This window comes from Oncorhynchus keta, chromosome 30, assembly GCF_023373465.1.
Source record: "Oncorhynchus keta strain PuntledgeMale-10-30-2019 chromosome 30, Oket_V2, whole genome shotgun sequence".
Taxonomy (NCBI): Eukaryota; Metazoa; Chordata; class Actinopteri; order Salmoniformes; family Salmonidae; genus Oncorhynchus; species Oncorhynchus keta.
Window position 1 is genome coordinate 985,180 of NC_068450.1, and position 24,693 is coordinate 1,009,872.

The window sequence follows — 24,693 nt, forward strand, 5'->3', positions numbered from 1 at the left end:
GGGGGACCCCCTCCAGGGGGGCCCCTCAGTCAAAAACACAGGTTGGTCTCCTCACACCACACAGACACAGGGGGGACCCCCTCCAGGGGGGCCCCTCAGTCAAAAACACAGGTTGGTCTCCTCACACCACACAGACACAGGGGGGACCCCCTCCAGGGGGGCCCCTCAGTCAAAAACACAGGTTGGTCTCCTCACACCACACAGACACAGGGGGGACCCCCTCCAGGGGGGCCCCTCAGTCAAAAACACAGGTTGGTCTCCTCACACCACACAGACACAGGGGGGACCCCCTCCAGGGGGGCCCCTCAGTCAAAAACACAGGTTGGTCTCCTCACACCACACAGACACAGGGGGGACCCCCTCCAGGGGGGCCCCTCAGTCAAAAACACAGGTTGGTCTCCTCACACCACACAGACACAGGGGGGAACCCCTCCAGGGGGGCCCCTCAGTCAAAAACACAGGTTGGTCTCCTCACACCACACAGACACAGGGGGACCCCCTCCAGGGGGCCCTCAGTCAAAAACACAGGTTTTAGGGAATAGGGCTCTGGTCTAAAGTAGTACCACTATATAGGGAATAGGGCTCTGGTCTAAAGTAGTACCACTATATAGGGAATAGGGCTCTGGTCTAAAGTAGTACCACTATATAGGGAATAGGGCTCTGGTCTAAAGTAGTACCACTATATAGGGAATAGGGCTCTGGTCTAAAGTAGTACCACTATATAGGGAATAGGGCTCTGGTCTAAAGTAGTGCACTATATAGGGAATAGGGCTCTGGTCTAAAGTAGTACCACTATATAGGGAATAGGGCTCTGGTCTAAAGTAGTGCACTATATAGGGAATAGGGCTCTGGTCTAAAGTAGTACCACTATATAGGGAATAGGGCTCTGGTCTAAAGTAGTACCACTATATAGGGAATAGGGCTCTGGTCTATAGTAGTGCACTATATAGGGAATAGGGCTCTGGTCTAAAGTAGTACCACTATATAGGGAATAGGGCTCTGGTCTAAAGTAGTACCACTATATAGGGAATAGGGCTCTGGTCTAAAGTAGTACCACTATATAGGGAATAGGGCTCTGGTCTAAAGTAGTACCACTATATAGGGAATATGGCTCTGGTCTAAAGTAGTACCACTATATAGGGAATAGGGCTCTGGTCTAAAGTAGTACCACTATATAGGGAATAGGGCTCTGGTCTAAAGTAGTACCACTATATAGGGAATAGGGCTCTGGTCTAAAGTAGTACCACTATATAGGGAATAGGGCTCTGGTCTAAAGTAGTACCACTATATAGGGAATAGGCCTCTGGTCTAAAGTACCACTTTATAGGAATAGGGCTCTGGTCTAAAGTAGTACCACTATATAAGGAATAGGGCTCTGGTCTAAAGTAGTACCACTATATAGGGAATAGGGCTCTGGTCTAAAGTAGTACCACTATATAGGGAATAGGGCTCTGGTCTAAAGTAGTACCACTATATAGGGAATAGGGCTCTGGTCTAAAGTAGTACCACTATATAGGGCTCTGGTCTAAAGTAGTGCACTTTATAGGGAATAGGGCTCTGGTCTAAAGTAGTGCACTATATAGGGAATAGGGCTCTGGTCTAAAGTAGTACCACTATATAGGGAATAGGGCTCTGGTCTAAAGTAGTGCACTATATAGGGAGCCATAGGGCTCTGGTCTAAAGTAGTGCCCTATATAGGGAATAGGGCTCTGGTCTAAAGTAGTGCACTATATAGGGAATAGGGCTCTGGTCTAAAGTAGTACCACTATATAGGGAATAGGGCTCTGGTCTATAGTAGTACCACTATATAGGGAATAGGGCTCTGGTCTATAGTAGTACCACTATATAGGGAATAGGGCTCTGGTCTATAGTAGTACCACTATATAGGGAATAGGGCTCTGGTCTAAAGTAGTGCACTATATAGGGAATAGGGCTCTGGTCTAAAGTAGTGCAACTATATAGGGAATAGGGCTCTGGTCTAAAGTAGTGCACTATATAGGGAATAGGGCTCTGGTCTAAAGTAGTACCACTATATAGGGAATAGGGCTCTGGTCTATAGTAGTACCACTATATATAGGGAATAGGGTGCCATAGGGCTCTGGTCTAAAGTAGTACCACTATATAGGAATAGGGCTCTGGTCTATAGTAGTGCACTATATAGGGAATAGGGCTCTGGTCTAAAGTAGTGCACTATATAGGGAATAGGGCTGTGGTCTAAAGTAGTGCAACTATATAGGGAATAGGGCTCTGGTCTAAAGTAGTGCACTACATAGGGAATAGGGCTGTGGTCTAAAGTAGTGCACTATAATAGGCAATAGTCAGATAAACGGTTTGAATCCTCCCATCGTTAAATAAAAGGTTTTGACCAGGAATGTGTCTTCCTACAGCCTAATATCCAGACCTGCTGCTGAATGAAATCATTCAGTTTGGGATTGATACTGGATGTAAACTAAACATGTTTGTCTCTCGGTCTTCCTCTGTTTATATCCAGATACCACTTTGCAGGAGAGGATAGACTGCACCGCCTGTGGACAGCAGGTCAACCACTTCCAGCGCCACTCGGTGTTTGAGCACCCGATGCTCCATGTGCTCCTCTGCAAGGTAGGGTAGCCTAGTGGTTAGAGCGTTGGACTAGTAACCGGAAGGTTGCGAGTTCAAACCCCCGAGCTGACAAGGTACAAATCTGTCGTTCTGCCCCTGAACAGGCAGTTAACCCACTGTTCCCAGGCCGTCATTGAAAATAAGAATTTGTTCTTAACTGACTTGCCTGGTTAAATAAAGGTAAAAAAAAACAAACACCCTCTCTGTCTATCTGTCTGTTTGTCTCCTATTGGGCTCTACATCTTTCCATCTGTATGTCTCTCTATCAAATTCTGTCTCCATCTGTCTGTCTTTCTCACATACCCTGTCTTCTCTTGTCTGTGATTGTGGGATGATTGTCTCTCTCCCTCTCTGTCTGCCTGTCTTTCTCTGTCTGCCTGTCTTTCTCTCTCTGCCTGTCTGCCTTTCTCTCTCTCTCTCTCTCTCTCTCTGCCTTTCTCTCTCTCTCTGCCTTTCTCTCTCTCTCTGCCTTTCTCTCTCTCTCTCTGTCTGTCTGCCTGCCTGTCTCTCTCTTTGTCTGCCTTTCTCTCTCTCTGTCTGAGCTCCACCATGCTCCTTTAGGGTTGGACATATATATATATATATATATATATATGATTCATTTGAATTTATGTTTTTGCGAGATATTCCAAATGGTGTGTTACTGCATTGTCGTAACTAGAAGCACAAGCATTTCGCTACACTCGCATTAACATCTGCTAACCATGTGTATGTGACAAATAAAATTTGATTTGATTTGGAATGCCAATATCACAAGAATAGTTTTAGCGTTTGTGTCCGCATGTTCTCAAGTCTTTTTGTTTTCGTCTCCTTCCCGTTTACACCAGAGATCTGAATATAATGAGGAGATGCTAATGGCCCCTTAACAATGGGAGTCGTCCCAAAGACGACAAGCTTAGGACCAAAATACGCCCATAGAAACACTTTGGGATGATTTTGAACAGATTTGGGCGAGAGTGAAACCTCTCACTTTGTTTCCTCCTCTGTTTACACACACACACCAAGCCCCCCTGCCACTCACACCGAGCCCCTTCCCCTGCCACTCACACCAAGCCCCTCCCCCTACCACTCACACCAAGCCCCTCCCCTGCCACTCACACCAAGCCCCTCCCCTGCCACTCACACCAAGCCCCTCCCCTGCCACTCACACCAAGCCCCTCCCCTGCCACTCACACCAAGCCTGCCACTCACACCAAGCCTGCCACTCACACCAAGCCTGCCACTCACACCAAGCCCCTCCCCTGCCACTCACACCGAGCCCCTCCCCTGCCACTCACACCGAGCCCCTCCCCCTGCCACTCACACCGAGCCCCTCCCCTGCCACTCACACCGAGCCCCTCCCCTGCCACTCACACCGAGCCCCTCCCCCTGCCACTCACACCGAGCCCCTTCCCCTGCCACTCACACAGAGCCCCTTCCCCTGCCACTCACACCGAGCCCCTTCCCCTGCCACTCACACCGAGCCCCTTCCCCTGCCACTCACACCGAGCCCCTTCCCCTGCCACTCACACCGAGCCCCTTCCCCTGCCACTCACACCGAGCCCCTTCCCCTGCCACTCACACCGAGCCCCTTCCCCTGCCACTCACACCGAGCCCCTTCCCCTGCCACTCACACCGAGCCCCTTCCCCTGCCACTCACACCGAGCCCCTTCCCCTGCCACTCACACCGAGCCCCTTCCCCTGCCACTCACACCGAGCCCCTTCCCCTGCCACTCACACCGAGCCCCTTCCCCTGCCACTCACACCGAGCCCCTTCCCCTGCCACTCACACCGAGCCCCTTCCCTGCCACTCACACGGAGCCCCTACCCCTGCCACTCACACCGAGCCCCTTCCCCTGCCACTCACACCGAGCCCCTTCCCCTGCCACTCACACCGAGCCCCTTCCCCTGCCACTCACACCGAGCCCCTTCCCCTGCCACTCACACCGAGCCCCTTCCCCTGCCACTCACACCGAGCCCCTGCCACTCACACCGAGCCCCTGCCACTCACACCGAGCCCCTGCCACTCACACCGAGCCCCTTCCCCTGCCACTCACACCGAGCCCCTTCCCCTGCCACTCACACCGAGCCCCTCCCCCTGCCACTCACACCGAGCCCCTCCCCCTGCCACTCACACCGAGCCTCTCGGACTGCTTATACAAGCTGTCTAGTCTGTGTTTTAGAATAAACACAATTATATAATACATTTAAAGTGGACAGGCTAGCATGCTGTTCAACAGTTGGAGACAGACAGGCCAGCATGCTGTTCAACAGTTGGAGACGGACAGGCCAGCATGCTGTTCCAACAGTTGGAGACGGACAGGCCAGCATGCTGTTCAACAGTTGGAGACGGACAGGCTAGCATGCTGTTCAACAGTTGGAGACGGACAGGCCAGCATGCTGTTCCAACAGTTGGAGACGGACAGGCCAGCATGCTGTTCCAACAGTTGGAGACGGACAGGCCAGCATGCTGTTCAACAGTTGGAGACAGACAGGCCAGCATGCTGTTCAACAGTTGGAGACGGACAGGCCAGCATGCTGTTCCAACAGTTGGAGACGGACAGGCCAGCATGCTGTTCCAACAGTTGGAGACGGACAGGCCAGCATGCTGTTCCAACAGTTGGAGACGGACAGGCCAGCATGCTGTTCAACAGTTGGAGACGGACAGGCCAGCATGCTGTTCCAACAGTTGGAGACGGACAGGCCAGCATGCTGTTCCAACAGTTGGAGACGGACAGGCCAGCATGCTGTTCCAACAGTTGGAGACGGACAGGCCAGCATGCTGTTCAACAGTTGGAGACGGACAGGCCAGCATGCTGTTCAACAGTTGGAGACGGACAGGCCAGCATGCTGTTCAACAGTTGGAGACGGACAGGCCAGCATGCTGTTCCAACAGTTGGAGACGGACAGGCCAGCATGCTGTTCCAACAGTTGGAGACGGACAGGCCAGCATGCTGTTCCAACAGTTGGAGACGGACAGGCCAGCATGCTGTTCCAACAGTTGGAGACGGACAGGCCAGCATGCTGTTCAACAGTTGGAGACGGACAGGCCAGCATGCTGTTCCAACAGTTGGAGACGGACAGGAGGTCATGTTTCTAATTCAAATGTTTTGCCTTTTTAGCTGTATTCCAGAGCTTATCAAATTATACCTTGTTTCAAGTTGGCTGAACTATTATTATTAAGTCTAAATATTAGCTGGCTACTCACCAACACGCCCCTCCCACTAACACCAAGCCCCTGCCATTCACACCAAGCCCCTGCCAGTCACACCAAGCCCCTGCCAGTCACACCAAGCCCCTGCCAATCACACCAAGCCCCTCCCACTCAAGCCCCTGCCAAGCCCCTCCCATTCACACCAAGCCCCTGCCAGCCCCTGCCACCAAGCCCCCCAATCACACCAAGCCATTCACACCACAGCCCCTGCCATTCACACCAAGTCATTCACCAAGCCCCTGCCAAGTCACACCAAGCCCCTGCCAGTCACACCAAGCCCCTGCCAATCACACCAAGCCCCTGCCAGTCACACCAAGCCCCTCCCACTCACACCAAGCCCCTCCCACTCACACCAAGCCCCTGGATACTCACTTACACGTGGGCTTGTTCTTGAGAGATTGTTTATGAGACCGGTGTTCGTTTACGCCATTAGTAAATGTGCATCATGCATGGCTCTGGTGAAATTTAAACAAAATATCATTTTTAAAGAAGACCTGAAAGCCAGATCAGTGATTATTGCAAAAAAAAAAACAGGTACAACTATTTTGATAAAATAATTAAATTAGTGGGTCATAAAACTTGTTATGGTAGACGGTAGCATCCCACCTGGCCAACATCCAGTGAAATTGCAGAGCGCAAAATTAAAAAAATATTCAAATCAAATATTTAACTTTCTTGAAAATATGTGTTCTACATCAAAATAAAGCTTAACTTCTTGTTAATCCAGCCACTGTGTCAGATTTCAAAAAGGCTTTACGGCGAAAGCACACCATGCGATTATCTGAGGACCGCGCCCTGCAGACAAATCATTACATACAGTTACCAGCCAAGTAGACTAATCACAAAAGTCAGAAATGGCAATAAAATTAATCACTTACCTTTGATCTTCGTATGGTTGCACTCACAAGACTCCCAGCTACACAATAAATGTTTGTTTTGTTCGATAAAGTGCCTCTTTCTATCCAAAAACCTCAATTTTGTTGGCACGTTTTGTTCAGTAATCCAATGGCCCAAAGTCAGTCTCAACAGGCAGACGAAAAATCCAAGAAGTATCAGTAAAGTTTGTAGAAACATGTCAAATGATGTTTAAACAATCCTCAGGTTGTTTTTAGTCATAATAATCGAAAATATTTCAACCGGACAAAAGCTTCATCAATATAAAAAGAAATAAAGGCTCTCGGTCGGGCAAACAGGTCTGGGGACTTTCCACTATCCACTTACTCAGAGTGGTCTTACTCCCTCAGTTTTCAGAATACAAGCTTGAAACAATTTCTATAGACTGTTGGCATCTAGTGGAAGCTATAGGAAGTACAATTTGAGTCCTAGGTCAATGGATACTGTGATGGCATTCAATAGAAAACTATAAACATAAAAAAAAAAACATCTCAGGTTTTTGCCATATCAGTTCTGTTATACTCACAGACATTATTTTAACAGTTTTGGAAACTAGAGTTTTCTATTTTTCAAATCTACCAATTATATGCATATCCTATCTTCTGTGCCTGAGTACCAGGCAGTTTACTTTGGGCACGCTTTTCATCCGGAGATGAAAATAACCTCACTCTAGGGTAGGGGGCACAAAGGTTGTAAAAGTCTTATATTTGGACAAGATATCATTTACCAAGACCTGCATTCATTAAATTGTAGTTTGAAATGCATTGTATTTGATATTGAATTGTTACAACAAAGCTTATTTGGTGATAACATTAAAATCGATATACATACAGCTAGCCTACAGTGCCTTATATATATATATACGATACACACCATCCTATATACAGTGCCTTGCGAAAGTATTCAGCCCCCTTGAACTTTGCGACCATTTGCCACATTTCAGGCTTCAAACATAAAGATATAAAACTGTATTTTTTTTGTGAAGAATCAACAACAAGTGGGACACAATCATGAAGTGGAACGACATTTATTGGATATTTCAAACTTTTTTAACAAATCAAAAACTGAAAAATTGGGCATGCAAAATTTTCATACAAAATTTGTATGAACAGAACAAGATTCAACAACTGAGACATAAACTGAACAAGTTCCTCAGACATGTGACTAACAGAAGTTGAATGATTTGTCCCTGAACAAAGGGGGGGGGGTTCAAAATCAAAAGTAACAGTCAGTATCTGGTGTGGCCACCAGCTGCATTAAGTACGGCAGTGCATCTCCTCCTCATGGACTGCACCAGATTTGACAGTTATTGCTGTGAGATGTTACCCCACTCTTCCACCAAGTTCCCAGACATTTCTGGGGGGAATGGCCCTTGCCCTCACCCTCCGATCCAACATGTCCCAGACGTGCTCAATGGGATTGAGATCCGTGCTCTTCACTGGCCATAGCAGAACACTGACATTCCTGTCTTGCAGGAAATCACACACAGAACAACTCAAAGGCGAAACCCATTAAAGCCAAGATAATGGAATTCATTGCCCTTGACAATCAACCGTTCTCTGTTGTGGGTGGTGTTGGCTTTCGCCGACTCGTCGATCACCGGTACACACTACCAAGTGCGCTATTTTTTTCAGATGTTGCTCTACCGGAGTTACACATTAATAGCGTCACATACTGTGGAACGCCGTTTGGGTCTTTGCGTGTCAAAAAAGATCCAGTAGCTCTGTCAAAGCTGTACTAAAAAGTCTGCAAACAAGCAAATACCGGCCACGAACGATGTGTTTACAACACCGCGTTGGTAATAAAGCATCCTTTGTTCAACCTCAACTTCTGGGGTAGCTAGCTTTAGCTTGGTACCTAGCTAGCTTTAGCTTGGTACTTAGCTAGCTTTAGCTTGGTACCTAGCTAGCTTTAGCTTGGTACCTAGCTAGCTTTAGCTTGGTACCTAGCTAGCTTTAGCTTGGTACCTAGCTAGCTTTAGCTTGGTACCTAGCTAGCTTTAGCTTGGTACCTAGCTAGCTTTAGCTTGGTACCTAGCTAGCTTTAGCTTGGTACCTAGCTAGCTTTAGCTTGGTACCTAGCGAGCACCAATACAACCAGCCTGATAACAATGACCAGTAGAAATTGCAGTCATTTTCATTATTCTTAGCAATGATTTAGGAATCCTTGTGAGTATTGTTGTATTGTTGTTCGCCTATTGTAATTGAGCTTCAGTTCGTGGAAAGATATAAAGTTATAAGCAGCCAGCTAGCGAGGCTCGACTAGTCTGTGTTATGTGTTGTGAAGCTAGCCCCAATAAGGTCTATATAGTCACCTATTATGCAAAATAGTGGGATTTGTGTTTTGACTTCAAAATAAAAGTATGTAATTGACAGTAATTGACAGTGATGCAAATGAATACAAACAGTAGAATTATGCCATACTCTTATATTTTGAAGGCTAACCTAAATTCCACTTGTATCTAATCTTTATTGTGGCTAGCTTCACATCGATCTATATAGTCCTTCTATATAACCACCATTAAACAAATAAGAACTGTCTTATGAATTAGGGTTATTTTAGATGATAGACACCTATCTATATAGTCACCTATCTATATAGTCACCTTGTTATATAGTCACCTTGTTATATAGTCACCTGTCTATATAGTCACCTATCTATATAGTCACCTATCTATATAGTCACCTATCTATATAGTCACCTTGTTATATAGTCACCTGTCTATATAGTCACCTATCTATATAGTCACCTATCTATATAGTCACCTGTCTATATAGTCACCTGTCTATATAGTCACCTTGTTATATAGTCACCTGTCTATATAGTCACCTGTCTATATAGTCATAGTCACCTGTCTATATAGTCACCTATCTATATAGTCACTGTCTATATAGTCTATATAGTCACCTATCTATATAGTCACCTTATCTATATAGTCACCTGTCTATATAGTCATCTATATAGTCACCTATCTATATAGTCACCTATCTATATAGTCACCTGTCTATATAGTCACCTGTCTATATAGTCACCTATCTATATAGTCACCTGTCTATATAGTCACCTGTCTATATAGTCACCTTGTTATATAGTCACCTATCTATATAGTCACCTGTCTATATAGTCACCTGTCTATATAGTCACCTGTCTATATAGTCACCTAGTCTATATAGTCACCTAGTCACCTCTATATAGTCACTTGTTATATAGTCACCTGTCTATATAGTCACCTAGTCTATATAGTCACCTGTCTATATAGTCACCTGTCTATATAGTCACCTGTCTATATAGTCACCTGTCTATATAGTCACCTGTCTATATAGTCACCTAGTTATCTGTCTATATAGTCACCTGTCTATATAGTCACCTATCTATATAGTCACCTATCTATATAGTCTATCTATATAGTCACCTTGTTATATAGTCACCTATCTATATAGTCACCTATCTATATAGTCACCTGTCTATATAGTCACCTGTCTATATAGTCACCTATCTATATAGTCACCTATCTATCTATATAGTCACCTATCTATATAGTCACCTATCTATCTATATAGTCACCTATCTATATAGTCACCTTGTTATATAGTCACCTGTCTATATAGTCACCTAGTCTATATAGTCACCTAGTCTATATAGTCACCTTGTCTATATAGTAGCTATATAGTCACCCTAGTCTATATAGTCACCTGTCTATATAGTCACCTAGCTATATAGTCACCTAGCTATATAGTCACCTATCTATGTAGTCACCTATCTATGTAGTCACCTATCTATGTAGTCACCTATCTATATAGTCACCTAGCTATGTAGTCACCTGTCTATATTGTCACCTAGCTATATAGTCACCTTGATATATAGTCAGACCACCATTAATCTAAATACATTTGGGTTATTTTATTTGACACCTAGAACATTGTTTGCCTCCATCAGCTAGCTAGCTTTTTTAATGACCAGCACTGTAGGTGCACGAGAACTTTACCAGCATCATAGCTTACAGTACGTATCGATGAATCGTTGTGACACACGACTGATAATCAATAACCACATATATTTTTATGAACGTGTTAAATTATTAGATAACGCAGAGATTCATATTCAGGTCCTGATTGGTCAACAAGCTTATTTAACACGTCAAATAGTGTGTGTGTGTGTGTGTGTGTAACCTTTATTTAACTTGGCAAGTCAGTTAAGAACCAATTCTTATTTACAAAGACGACCTACACCGGCCAAACCTGGACGACGCCGGGCCAATTGTGCCGCCCTATGGGACTCCCAATCACAGCCGGATGTGATACAGCCTGGATTCAAACCAGGGACTGTAGTGACGCCTCTTGCACTGAGATGCAGTGCCTTAGACCTCTGCATTCAAACTATTTAACTAAAATGCTTCTGCTAAAACTTTACATATCGGTTATCGGTATTGTTTTATTTTGACAAGGACAATATCGGTATCAGCCAAAAACGTAATATCTGTGCATCACTGTTGTTTCCTCTTCCTCTAGTCGTGTTATAAGTATTACACCAGCGATGACATCAATAAAGACGAGGTCCCCTCACAGAACACAGAAACATGGACGAACAGTGCAGGTAGGTCCCCTCACAGAACACAGAAACATGGACGAAACAGTGCAGGTTGGTCCCCTCACAGAACACAGAAACATGGACGAACAGTGCAGGTTGGTCCCCTCACAGAAGGTCCCCCCTGACCCAACAGCAGTGTGGAACACAGAAACATGGACGAACAGTGCAGGTAGGTCCCCTCGAACAGAACACAGAAGCATGGACGAACAGTGCAGGCAGGTCCCCTCACAGAACACAGAAACATGGACGAACAGTGCAGGCAGGTCCCCTCACAGAAACCTGGACGAACAGTGCAGGTAGGTCCCCTCACAGAACACAGAAACATGGACGAACAGTGCAGGCAGGTCAGGTCCCCTCACAGAACACAGAAACATGGACGAACAGTGCAGGCAGGTCCCCTCAAACAGAAACATGCCATTGTTCTAGGTCCCCTCACAGAAACCGAACAGTGCAGGTAGGTCCCTGTTCTACAGTGCAGGTTGGTTGAAGTTGCCACCTCTTGTACAATATTGGCTCTCGACAGAAACGTGAGTACCACAGAAACCTCGAAGAGTCCCAGCACCAGAAACAGACGAACACGCAGGCAGGTCCCCTCAAACGGTCCCAACTGCCACCCTATTCCTATATAGTGCACTCTTGTTTTTGTCATTTTTTAGAATGATTCATTGCTTCCCAACAACAGCTGCAAATCCCAATTAAGATAAGACGTCACGTTTTGAAGTTGACTTTCCTCGCTATCTTAACTACGCCCCAAGGTGGTGTGCTGAAGGTGGCAACCTGATCTGCTGTGACTACTGCCACAACGCCTTCTGTAAGAAGTGCATCCTGCGTAACCTGGGGCGCAAGGAGCTGTCCATGATCACCGACGAGGACAGTAAATGGTCCTGCTATATCTGCAGCCCTCAGCCTCTCTCAGACATCGCCTCCAACTGCTCCAACATCTTGACCAAGCTGGAGAGCTTCTGGCGCACGGGATGCAGGAAAGAGAGGAAGGAGGTGAAAGGGCACAGTAAGGGTAAAGGTCACCACCACCATGGTAAAGCTGTGGTGAACGGTAAGGAACATTCGGACGGGTCAGGGACCCTCACCTTCTCCTATAAGACCCCGAAGGTCCCCAAGGAGCTGGTGAAGAGGACCAAGAAGCTGATTGAGACGACCACAGGGCTCAACAACACCTTCATCCATTTCATCCAGCAGGCTGAGGAGGAGCAGGGAGCAGGAGGAGGTGGCAGCGGGACCAGACACCTCAAGGCCTTCAGGTATCCTAACACATGTTAATATTATGACTGCTACAAAATAAGTGAGGCATCCCAATTCTGTTCTTTTGCCTAATCTATCCATTCATCCATTTATCTCTCTCTCTTTCTAGGTCTGTTCTGGCTGATCTGAAGAAGGCCCATGCTGCCCTAGAGGAGGACTTGGAGTCACAGTTCACTTCCCAGGACCAGGGGATGCAGAACGGGGATGCTGTTTCCAACACCGACGGCCACGATCAGATTGACAACATGGTTGAGGTTAGACAGGAGGCAGAAGAGGATAAAATGGCCGACACTGAGGACGGGGAGGAGCTAGAGGAGGATGGGGGCTTGTCAGAGGACGCAGAGATGGAGGGGAGCCCCGCCCCCGCGCCTCAGGACATCTCGGACACAGAGACAGACAGCCAGGCCAAAGACCAGACAGCAGTGGAGGAGGATGAAGAAGAAGAGGAGGAGGATGGAGAGGAGGAGGAGGAGGGTGACCGGGATAAAGACATTGTGTCCGTCGGGCCGGCCGTCCCTGACGAGCTCTTCCAAATGGTAGAGAGTCTGGCGGACTCCGCAGGGTTAACGCCCGGCAACGACGCCATGGAAACCACCGCTGCTAGCCAATCCGAGAGCTCAAACAGGAAGTCACTTGAAACCCATAAGGAGAAGGCCATGCCCAAGGTGAAGAACCTGATCGTGAAGCTGAAGCCCGTTCCAGTGGTTACCACACGCATCTCCAGGTCTATGAGCAAGGATAAGGATGGAGGCAAGGAGAAGGAGAGGAGTAAGGATGGAGGGAAGGAGAAGGAGAAGAGTAAGGATGGAGGGAAGCAGAGGAGTAAGGATGGAGGCAAGGAGAGGAGTAAGGATGGAGGCAAGGAGAAGAGTAAGGATGGAGGGAAGGAGAGGAGTAAGGATGGAGGCAAGGAGAAGAGTAAGGATGGAGGCAAGGAGAAGAGTAAGGATGGAGGCAAGGAGAAGAGTAAGGATGGAGGCAAGGAGAAGAGTAAGGATGGAGGCAAGGAGAAGAGTAAGGAGGAGGTGGAGGAAGGTGAGGGCTCTGAGGAGGACAGCCGCCGCTCCAGCCGCACAAAGACCACACCCCTCAGGAAGTCACCGGATGGGAAGAACAAGATGGCCGAATCCTCTCCGGAGAACAGTGACTCAGAGGGCATGAGTCCCAGCAGGCTGAAGAGTAGAGCCAAAGGCAGCTCGGAGAAGGAACGTGAGGAGGAGGAGGAGGAGGAGGAGCAGCAGCAGAGCAATGCCTCATCCAAGGTGACCGCTGACCCTTCTAAACAAGAAGTGGACTCTGACTCTGACGAGGTTCTGGACATCCTGCTCCAGACTGCAGCGGCAGAACACAGCTCGGACGAGGATGCGCAGCAGGACGCCGATGGTAACCAGGGCAACAGGAGCTTCAAAAGGTGCCTGTTCAAAGTCAGCAAGAAAGATGGAGAGGAGGAGGAGGAGGAGGAGAATGACAAGGTGAAGACTGACAAGAAGCTGGCGGCCAAACGCAAACTGAAAGCCGACGATTCAGACAACTCAGAGTCCGACTCAGACGAAGACGCGAAGAAGAAGAAGAAAAAGAAGTCCTCCTCAGCTTCTGCCAAAAAGACATCCCAGAAGAAGGGCTCGGACGGCTCCTCCGACTCGGACCTGGAGATGAAGGGACTCAGCAAACTGGCGACGGGGAAACGGAGGAGCAGCCGTGTGAACAAGGAAAGAGAGGAGAAGGAGAACAAGGAAAGAGAGAAGGAGATCAAGGGCGGAGATCGGAGGCGGTCGTACGAACTGAAACGCAAAGCCAGAAGTAGAGGAGCCAAGCAGCAAGATTCATCGTCTGATGACGAGGAGGAGGGAGGAGGGTCTGGAGAGGAGAGTGGAGACCAGCAGAAGATTAAACCCATCATGGAGGAGACTGTGGTAGCAGGGAGGGGAACCTTCCACCAGTCCTCAGGTGAGTAGAGCTGTTGTTTCTGAAAGCGGTATATTGAGCTCTCTGTTTCTACAAGGCAGACGGTACACTGTGTTGTCAATACAACTCAACCTAAACTCCACTGATTTAACACCTGACCTCTGCAGTGTTTTCCACAAGTACATAGAGTAGCCAGCCAGGTGCCCCGGGGTGTGAGGCTTGACCCCGGGGTGTGAGGCTTGACCCCGGGGTGTGAGGCTTGATCCCGGGGTGTGAGGCTTGACCCCGGGGTGTGAGGCTTGACCCCCAGGGTTTGACATTTTTTGGCCAAAGAGTTTATTTCTGAAGATTAAATCCGAAATATACAGTGAAATTATTTTATACCTTATCGAGTTTACCTCCCAGATTGGAAACATTAGTTGTGGTTTTGTGCAGAACAGGGCTCTCCAACCTTGATTCCTGGAGAGATACCGTCCTGTCGGTTGTAACTCGAACCTCAGTTGTAACCTAACAGGATTCAGTTTATCAACCAGTTCATTATTAGTCAGTTGCGCTTGATTAGGGTTTGAGTGAAAACCTACAGGCTTGTAGCTCTCCAGGAACAGAGATAGAGAGCTCTGGTTAAAGAAAGACTATAATTTAAATGAATTCAGTTTATTGTTAGTTGTTTTGAATATGATCTGGGCCTATATGATCAGGATTATTTTCTAAATAAGACTCAATTAAACCTGTCTTTTGAGTTTAAGTGTCTTTAAAGTTTTTCTGCAAGATATGAATGAGCTCAATAATGTCAGTTTAAAGAACAATGTATTAAATTAGAAATGAATTAAGTAGCCCACATCATAAAAATTAAAACAATTAAGGTTTCATTGAACAAATTACAAGGTTACATCATTTTCAGTGTCATCATTCTGATTTTACATATCCTAATTAATGTGAAATGTGTTTTTTTATTTTCCAAATTCCATTTTTCAGTTTTTCCAGATTTCTGTTTATTTTATACCGAAATCACGCTTTTAAAAATAGAAAAACAACAAATTGGATGTTTTAAGTCCACAACAATGAACCTCATCAGGAGACCGCTTTGATATCTGGGAAAAACCTGATCCATTAAAATGTTTGGGTGCTGTTGGCCTCAAATTCAATGGCGCGCCTAGCGAGAGGCTGTTTATGGTGAATCTAGCGAGAGGCTGTTTATGGGGAATCTAGCAAGAGGCTGTTTATGGGGAATCTAGCTAGAGGCTGTTTATGGTGAATCTAGCGAGAGGCTGTTTATGGTGAATCTAGCTAGAGGCTGTTTATGGGGAATCTAGCTAGAGGCTGTTTATGGTGAATCTAGCAAGAGGCTGTTTATGGTGAATCTAGCAAGAGGCTGTTTATGGGGAATCTAGCTAGAGGCTGTTTATGATGAATCTAGCTAGAGGCTGTTTATGGGGAATCTAGCAAGAGGCTGTTTATGGGGAATCTAGCAAGAGGCTGTTTATGGGGAATCTAGCAAGAGGCTGTTTATGGGGAATCTAGCAAGAGGCTGTTTATGGGGAATCTAGCAAGAGGCTGTTTATGGGGAATCTAGCAAGAGGCTGTTTATGGGGAATCTAGCAAGAGGCTGTTTATGGTGAATCTAGCAAGAGGCTGTTTATGGTGAATCTAGCTAGAGGCTGTTTATGGTGAATCTAGCAAGAGGCTGTTTATAGAGGCTGTTTATGGGGAATCTAGCAAGAGGCTGTTTATGGTGAATCTAGCTGTTTAGAGGCTGTTTATGGGGAATCTAGCAAGAGGCTGTTTATGGGGAATCTAGCAAGAGGCTGTTTATGGGGAATCTAGCAAGAGGCTGTTTATGGGGAATCTAGCAAGAGGCTGTTTATGGGGAATCTAGCAAGAGGCTGTTTATCTAGCAAGAGGCTGGAATCTAGCAAGAGGCTGTTTATGGTGAATCTAGCAAGAGGCTGTTTATGGTGAATCTAGCAAGAGGCTGTTTATGGGGAATCTAGCAAGAGGCTGTTTATGGGGAATCTAGCAAGAGGCTGTTTATGGGGAATCTAGCAAGAGGCTGTTTATGGGGAATCTAGCAAGAGGCTGTTTATGGGGAATCTAGCAAGAGGCTGTTTATGGGGAATCTAGCAAGAGGCTGTTTATGGGGAATCTAGCTAGAGGCTGTTTATGGTGAATCTAGCAAGAGGCTGTTTATGGTGAATCTAGCAAGAGGCTGTTTATGGTGAATCTAGCTAGAGGCTGTTTATGGTGAATCTAGCAAGAGGCTGTTTATGGGGAATCTAGTTTATGGGGAATCTAGCTAGAGGCTGTTTATGCTGTTTATGAATCTAGCTAGAGGCTGTTTATGGTGAATCTAGCAAGAGGCTGTTTATGGGGAATCTAGCTAGAGGCTGTTTATGGTGAATCTAGCTAGAGGCTGTTTATGGTGAATCTAGCTAGAGGCTGTTTATGGGAATCTAGCAAGAGGCTGTTTATGGGGAATCTAGCAAGAGGCTGTTTATGGGGAATCTAGCAAGAGGCTGTTTATGGTGAATCTAGCTAGAGGCTGTTTATGGTGAATCTAGCAAGAGGCTGTTTATGGGGAATCTAGCTAGAGGCTGTTTATGGTGAATCTAGCTAGAGGCTGTTTATGGTGAATCTAGCTAGAGGCTGTTTATGGTGAATCTAGCTAGAGGCTGTTTATGGTGAATCTAGCTAGAGGCTGTTTATGATGAATCTAGCTAGAGGCTGTTTATGGTGAATCTAGCTAGAGGCTGTTTATGGTGAATCTAGCTAGAGGCTGTTTATGGTGAATCTAGCTAGAGGCTGTTTATGGGGAATCTAGCTAGAGGCTGTTTATGGTGAATCTAGCTAGAGGCTGTTTATGGTGAATCTAGCTAGAGGCTGTTTATGGTGAATCTAGCAAGAGGCTGTTTATGGTGAATCTAGCAAGAGGCTGTTTATGGTGAATCTAGCAAGAGGCTGTTTATGGGGAATCTAGCTAGAGGCTGTTTATGGTGAATCTAGCTAGAGGCTGTTTATGGTGAATCTAGCTAGAGGCTGTTTATGGTGAATCTAGCTAGAGGCTGTTTATGGTGAATCTAGCTAGAGGCTGTTTATGGTGAATCTAGCTAGAGGCTGTTTATGGTGAATCTAGCTAGAGGCTGTTTATGGTGAATCTAGCTAGAGGCTGTTTATGGTGAATCTAGCTAGAGGCTGTTTATGGTGAATCTAGCTAGAGGCTGTTTATGGTGAATCTAGCTAGAGGCTGTTTATGAATCTAGCTAGAGGCTGTTTATGAATCTAGCTAGAGGCTGTTTATGGTGAATCTAGCTAGAGGCTGTTTATGGTGAATCTAGCTAGAGGCTGTTTATGGTGAATCTAGCTAGAGGCTGTTTATGGTGAATCTAGCTAGAGGCTGTTTATGGTGAATCTAGCTAGAGGCTGTTTATGGTGAATCTAGCTAGAGGCTGTTTATGGTGAATCTAGCTAGAGGCTGTTTAGCGGCCAGGCTGTTTATGGGGAATCCAGGCTGTTTATAGCGGCTAGCAGGCTGTTTATGGGGAATCCAGGCTGTTTAGCTAGCCAGGCTGTTTATGGGGAATCTAGAGCTGTTTATGGTGAATCTAGCGTAGAGGCTGTTTATGGGAGAGCCTAGCGAGAGGCTGTTTATGGGATGAATCTAGCGAGAGGCTGTTTAGCTAGAGGGGGAATCTAGCTAGAGGCTGTTTTATGGGCGAGCCTAGCAAGAGGCTGTTTATGGTGCTGGGCTAGAGGCCTAGCGTAGAGGCTGTTTATGTGAATCTAGCAAGAGGCGAGCCTGTTTAGCGAGAGGCTGTTTATGGCTGAATCTAGCTAGAGAGGCTGTTTAGCTAGAGGCTGTTTATGAGAATCTAGCAGAGGCTGTTTAGCAAGAGGCTGTTTAGCCTAGCAAGAGGCTGTTTAGCTAGAGGGGCCTAGCGAGAGGCTGTTTATGGGGAATCTAGCGAGAGGCTGTTTAGCGGCTGTTTAGAATCTAGCAAGAGGCTGTTTATGCTAGAGGCTGTTTAGAATCTAGCTAGAGGCTGTTTATGGGAATCTAGCAAGAGCCTAGCAAGAGGCTGTTTATGCGGAGGCTGTTTAGGCGGCCAAGAGGCTGTTTAGCAAGAGGCTGTTTAGCCTAGCGTGAGGCTGTTTATGGCGAATCTCGAGCCTAGCAAGAGGCTGTTTATGGTGAACCTAGCGAGAGGCTGTTTATGATGGGGAATCTAAGCGAGAGGCTGTTTAGCGGGGAGCCTAGCGAGAGACTGTTTAGCGGCGAGCCTGGCAATACCATGGACATATAACCACGCTGCATGATTTATAAACGGCAAAGGTGTATAGGAGATCAACTTTATTCAGTTCTACACCTTTTATAAAGTGGTCAACACTTGCTGGTCAGTTGTCAAAGCACAGTAAATAGACTACCGTGACTCCACGTGGGTTGCTATGTGAAACAGGACAAAGAAAATAAATGTGCCAGAAAACAAGTGGATTTTCACTCGTCATTACCATTTACGTTACATTCTAATTCACCAGCATGCTCTGTAAGGAAATTAAACTGCAACCACAGTGTGCAGAAATTATACCTGGGGGCGGGACGAATTTACCAGGGGGCGTGTTACCAGGGGGCGGGACGTGTTACCAGGGGGCGGGACGTGTTACCAGGGGCGGGACGTCTCATCTCTCGCTTTGAGACGGACAGGACTATCCTATCAATAGATGGCTAGCAGATGCATATTATTCTATATAGCAGGAGACGGTCCGACAGACTGGCAAACTAAGACTTTTAGATGAAAAGTCTCCTAGTTTATCTGAAGTGGAAAATGTAGCTGATTGACTGATGTCCGTCTCTTATGGGAAAACATGGTCTCTAACCCCTGACCCTTCTCTGTGTGTCTGAAGGAGATGAAGGTAACCATGACGCTTCTCAGATGGCCGATGAGGAGGATGATGATGATCCAGAGAACAGGTATTTAAAAGTATTTTCATTCAAGACAAACCAAATATGTCCTGAACTGCATGCTTCTCAACCAGCTGACGAACATCCTTCAATCCTTTTTCTTATTTCCTTTACTTACGGGATGGATGTGTGTGATTGCATTGGTCTGTTGACCCCTGGGGTTGAAGTTGAGAGATTAACCCTCATTACTTAGATGGGATGGCTGTGTGTGATTGATTGGTCAGTTGACCCCTGGGGTTGAAGTTGAGAGGTTAACCCTCATAGGCTTAGGCTGTTTATGTGTGATTGGATTGGTCAGTTGACCCTAGGGGCTGTTGATGGTTAACCTTCATTAGCTACTTGTGTGATTGGATTGGTCAGTTGACCCCTGGGGTTGAAGTTGAGAGGTTAACCCTCATTACTTACTGTTGATTGGATTGGTCAGTTGACCCTGGGGGTTGAAGTTGAGAGGTTAACCTTCATTACTTACTTGTGTGATTGATTGGTCAGTTGACCCCTGGGGGTTGAAGTTGAGAGGTTAACCCTCATTACTTACTTATGGGATGGCTGTGTGTGATTGGATTGGTCAGTTGACCCCTGGGGGTTGAAGTCTGAGAGGCTGTTCATTACTTACTTGTGTGATTGGATTGGTCAGTTGACCCCTGGGGGTTGAAGTTGAGAGGTTAACCCTCATTACTTACTTGTGTGATTGGATTGGTCAGTTGACCCCTGGGGGTTGAAGTTGAGAGGTTAACCTTCATTACTTACTTGTGTGATTGAATCTAGATTGAATCTTGGTCAGTTGACCCCTGGGGTTGAAGTTGAGAGGTTAACCCTCATTGAACTAGCTTGAGGTGATTGGATTGGTCAGTTGACCCCTGGGGCTGTTGAAGTTGAGAGGTTAACCTTCATTACTTACTTGTGTGATTGGATTGGTCAGTTGACCCCTGGGGTTGAAGTTGAGAGGTTAACCCTCATTACTTACTTATGGGATGGCTGTGTGTGATTGGATTGGTCAGTTGACCTCTGGGGGTTGTTGAGAGGTTAACCTCATTACTTACTTATGGGATGGCTGTGTGTGATTGAGTGGTCAGTTGACCCCTGGGGGTTGAAGTTGAGAGGTTGACCCTCATTACTTACTTGTGTGATTGGATTGGTCAGTTGACCCCTGGGGGTTGAAATTGAGAGGTTGACCCTCATTACTTACTTGTGTGATTGGATTGGTCAGTTGACCCCTGGGGGTTGAAGTTGAGAGGTTAACCCTCATTACTTACTTGTGTGATTGGATTAGTCAGTTGACCCCTGGGGGTTGAAGTTGAGAGGTTAACCCTCATTACTTACTTGTGTGATTGGATTGGTCAGTTGACCCCTGGGGGTTGAAGTTGAGAGGTTAACCCTCATTACTTACTTATGGGATGGCTGTGTGTGATTGGATTGGTCAGTTGACCCCTGGGGGTTGAAGTTGAGAGGTTAACCCTCATTACTTACTTGTGTGATTGGATTGGTCAGTTGACCCCTGGGGTTGACCATGGAGGTTAACCCTCATTACTTGTGTGATTGATTTAGTCAGTTGGCAAAGGGGTTGAAGTTGAGAGGTTAACCCTCATTACTTACTTGTGTGATTGGAAGTCAGTTGACCCTGGTCAGTTGAAGTTGAGAGGTTAACCCTCATTACTTACTTGTGTGATTGGATTGGTCAGTTGACCCCTGGGGGTTGAAGTAAATGAGAGGTTAACCCTCATTACTTACCATTTATGGGATGGCTGTGTGTGATTGGATTGGTCAGTTGACCCCTGGGGGTTGAAGTTGAGAGGTTAACCCTCCTTACTTATGGGATGGCTGTGTGTGATTGAGTGGTCAGTTGACCCTGGGGGTTGACGGAGAGGTTGACCCTCATTATCTTACTTGTGTGATTGGATTGGTCAGTTTCCCCTGGGGGTTGAAATTGAGAGGTTGACCCTCATTGAAAAGTCTACTTGTGTGATTGGATTGGTCTGATTGACCCTGGGGTTGAAGTTGAGAGGTTAACCCTCATTACTTGTGTGATTGGATTAGTCTGACCCCCCTGGGGGTTGAAAGTTGAGAGGTTAACCCTCATTACTTACTTGTGTGATTGGATTGGTCAGTTGACCCCTGGGGGTTGAAGTTGAGAGGTTAACCCTCATTACTTACTTATGGGATGGCTGTGTGTGATTGGATTGGTCAGTTGACCCCTGGGGGTTGAAGTTGAGAGGTTAACCCTCATTACTTACTTGTGTGATTGGATTGGTCAGTTGACCCCTGGGGGTTGAAGTTGAGAGGTTAACCCTCATTACTTACTTGTGTGATTGGATTAGTCAGTTGACCCCTGGGGGTTGAAGTTGAGAGGTTAACCCTCATTACTTACTTGTGTGATTGGATTGGTCAGTTGACCCCTGGGGGTTGAAGTTGAGAGGTTAACCCTCATTACTTACTTGTGTGATTGGATTGGTCAGTTGACCCCTGGGGGTTGAAGTTGAGAGGTTAACCCTCATTACTTACTTGTGTGATTGGATTAGTCAGTTGACCCCTGGGGGTTGAAGTTGAGAGGTTAACCCTCATTACTTACTTGTGTGATTGGATTGGTCAGTTGACCCCTGGGGGTTGAAGTTGAGAGGTTAACCCTCATGGGATTACTTGTGTGATTGGATTGGTCAGTTGACCCCTGGGGTTGAAGTTGAGAGGTTAACCCTCATTACTTACTTGTGTGTTTGGATTAGTCAGTTGACCCCTGGGGTTGAAGTTGAGAGGTTAACCCTCATTACTTACTTGTGTGATTGGATTGGTCAGTTGACCCCTGGGGGTTGAAGTTGAGAGGTTAACCCTCATTACTTACTTGTGTGATTGGATTGGTCAGTTGACCCCTGGGGGTTGAAGTTGAGAGGTTAACCCTCATTACTTACTTACGGGATGGCTGCTGTTTTACAGGTTGTGTTATTTTGTGTTTTTTCACATAATGTTGCTGCTACTTTCTCTTATGATCGAAAAGAGCTTCTGGATATCAGAACAGTGATCACATTCCTCGACTGGACAAAGACTTTTTAATGAGTCCGATGAAAAGGATGTACAGCTCTTCCGAGAACGGCCCAAATCCTCATAATTCGTGTTTAAAAAAGATGTAGGTACAGGGGGTGGAGATCTGGGTGCCTTGTGAGAATTCGTCTGCGAGTGGTTAACCCGCCTCTACCATCCTTCCTATTGGCCAACGTGTAATCACTGGAGAATAAACTGGATGAGCTCCGTTCAAGACTAGCCTACCAACGGGACATTCAAAACTGTAATATCTTATGTTTCACTGAGTCGTGGCTCAACGACGAGATGGATAATATACAGTTGGCTGGGTTTTCCGTGCATCGGCAGGACAGAATAGCTAAGCCCGGCAAGACGAGGGTGGTGTGTATCTGTCAACAGCTGGTGCAAGATGTCTAATATTAAAGAAGTCTTGAGGTATTGCTCGCCTGAGGTAGAGCACCTCATGATAAGCTGTAGACCACACGATCTACCAAGAGTTTTAATGTATATTTTTCGTAGCCGTTTATTTAGCACCACAAACCAATGCTGGCACTAAGATTGCACTCAATGAGTTGCATAAGGCCATAAGCAAACAAGAATATGCTGCGCTCCTGGTGGCTGGGTACTTTAAACTCTTGACCACCTTTAATCCACATACAAAGCTCTCCCCCACCCTCCATTTGGCAAATCTGACCATAATTATATCCTCCTGGTTCCTGTTTTCAAGCAAAAACTAAAGCAGGAAGTACCAGTGATTCGCTCAATACTGACGTGGTCAGATGACGTGGATGCTAAACTACAGGACTGTTTTGCAGCACGGACTGGAATATGTTCTGGGATTCATCCAATGGGATTGAGGAGTACACCACCTCAGTCATCGACTTCATCAATAAGTGCATCGACGACGTTGTCCCCATAGTGACCGTACGTACATTTCCCAACCAGAAGCCATGGATTAACTTCTTACGGGCAGGTGGGACGGTAGCGTCCCACATGGCCAACATCCGGTGAAATTGCAGAGCCCGAAATTGAAATGACAGAAATTGTATATATATTTAATATTTAACATTCATGAAAATACAAGTGTCATACATCAGGAAAAAGCTTAACTTCTTGTTAATCACTGTGTCAGATTACAAAAAGGCTTTACGGTGATAGCACACCATGTGATTATCTGAGGACAGCGCCCCGCACACAAAGCATTTCAAAACATTTTTCAACCAGGCAGGTGCGCCTCGAAAGTCAGAAATGGAGATATAATAAATGCCTTACCTTTGAAGATCTTCTTCTGTTGGCACTCCAAAAGGTCCCAGCTACATCGCAAATTGTGCTTTTGTTCGATATCCCCAAAAACTCAGTTTAGCTGGCGTGCTTCATTGAATAATCCACCGGTTTCCCTCCTTCAAAATTAATCCCAAACGTTACCAATTAACCTCTGTGGGATAGGGGGCAGTATTTTGATGTCTGGATGAGAAGCGTGCCCAAAGTAAACTGCCTGTCACTCAGGCCCAAAAGCAAGGATATGCATATAATTAGTCGATGTGGATAGAAAACACTAAAGTTTTGAAAACTGTTAAAATAAAGTCTATGAGTATAACAGAACTGATATGGCAGGTGAAACCCCGAGGACAACCCCCCCCAAAAAAAAAATCAGCCACCACTGTTTCCAATGGCTGTCATGTTTTGTGGGAGGTAAACACCTCCCAGATTGCAGTTCCTCAGGCTTCCACTAGATGTCAACAGTCTTTAGAAAGAGTTTTAGGCTGGTTTTTGGAAAAAGGAGTTAGCATTTGTAGTTTTTCTAAGTGGCTCCCATTTTGGCTGTAGTGTTTTCACGCGCGTGGATAAGAGCGTATTCTTTGTTGTTTATCTCCGGTAAAGACAATAACGATTCTCTGTCTTAAATTGTATCGTTTAGTTACGTATTAGGGTACCTGAGGTTTGATTATAAACGTTGTTTGACTTGTTTGGAGAAGTTAAGGGCTTGTAAGTAAGCATTTCACTACACCTGTTGTATTCTGAGCATGTGACAAATAACTTTGATTTAAATTTCTTCCTCAATAGAATTGCCAAGAAGATGCTGCTGGCCCAGATCAAGGCTAACTACTCTTCAGGAGCAGAGGAGAGCTCTGACGAGGACGGAGAAGAGAACGAACAGAAGAAGGGGAAGGGAGGAGAGGAGCAGGAGGAGGGTGAGCTACAATCACTTTTTCATTTCATACTCGTTGATAAAGTGATTCTGCAGTGCCTCTTTCCACCACTAATGGTTTATGTCACTCGACTAGATGTA

The 24,693-nt window shown here is 46.1% G+C and overlaps 1 protein-coding gene across 1 annotated transcript in view; it reads left to right on the top strand.

Moving 5' to 3' along the window:
* LOC118383367 (transcriptional regulator ATRX-like) overlaps window positions 1-24,693 on the top strand; it is a 111,871-nt gene that overhangs the window by 3,454 nt on the left and 83,724 nt on the right. Inside the window, 7 exon segments of the mRNA XM_052486944.1 lie at window positions 2,492-2,601; window positions 11,197-11,281; window positions 11,343-11,370; window positions 12,031-12,534; window positions 12,645-14,482; window positions 19,337-19,403; window positions 24,468-24,595. Of these exon segments, the coding sequence (XP_052342904.1) occupies window positions 2,492-2,601; window positions 11,197-11,281; window positions 11,343-11,370; window positions 12,031-12,534; window positions 12,645-14,482; window positions 19,337-19,403; window positions 24,468-24,595 (2,760 nt within the window).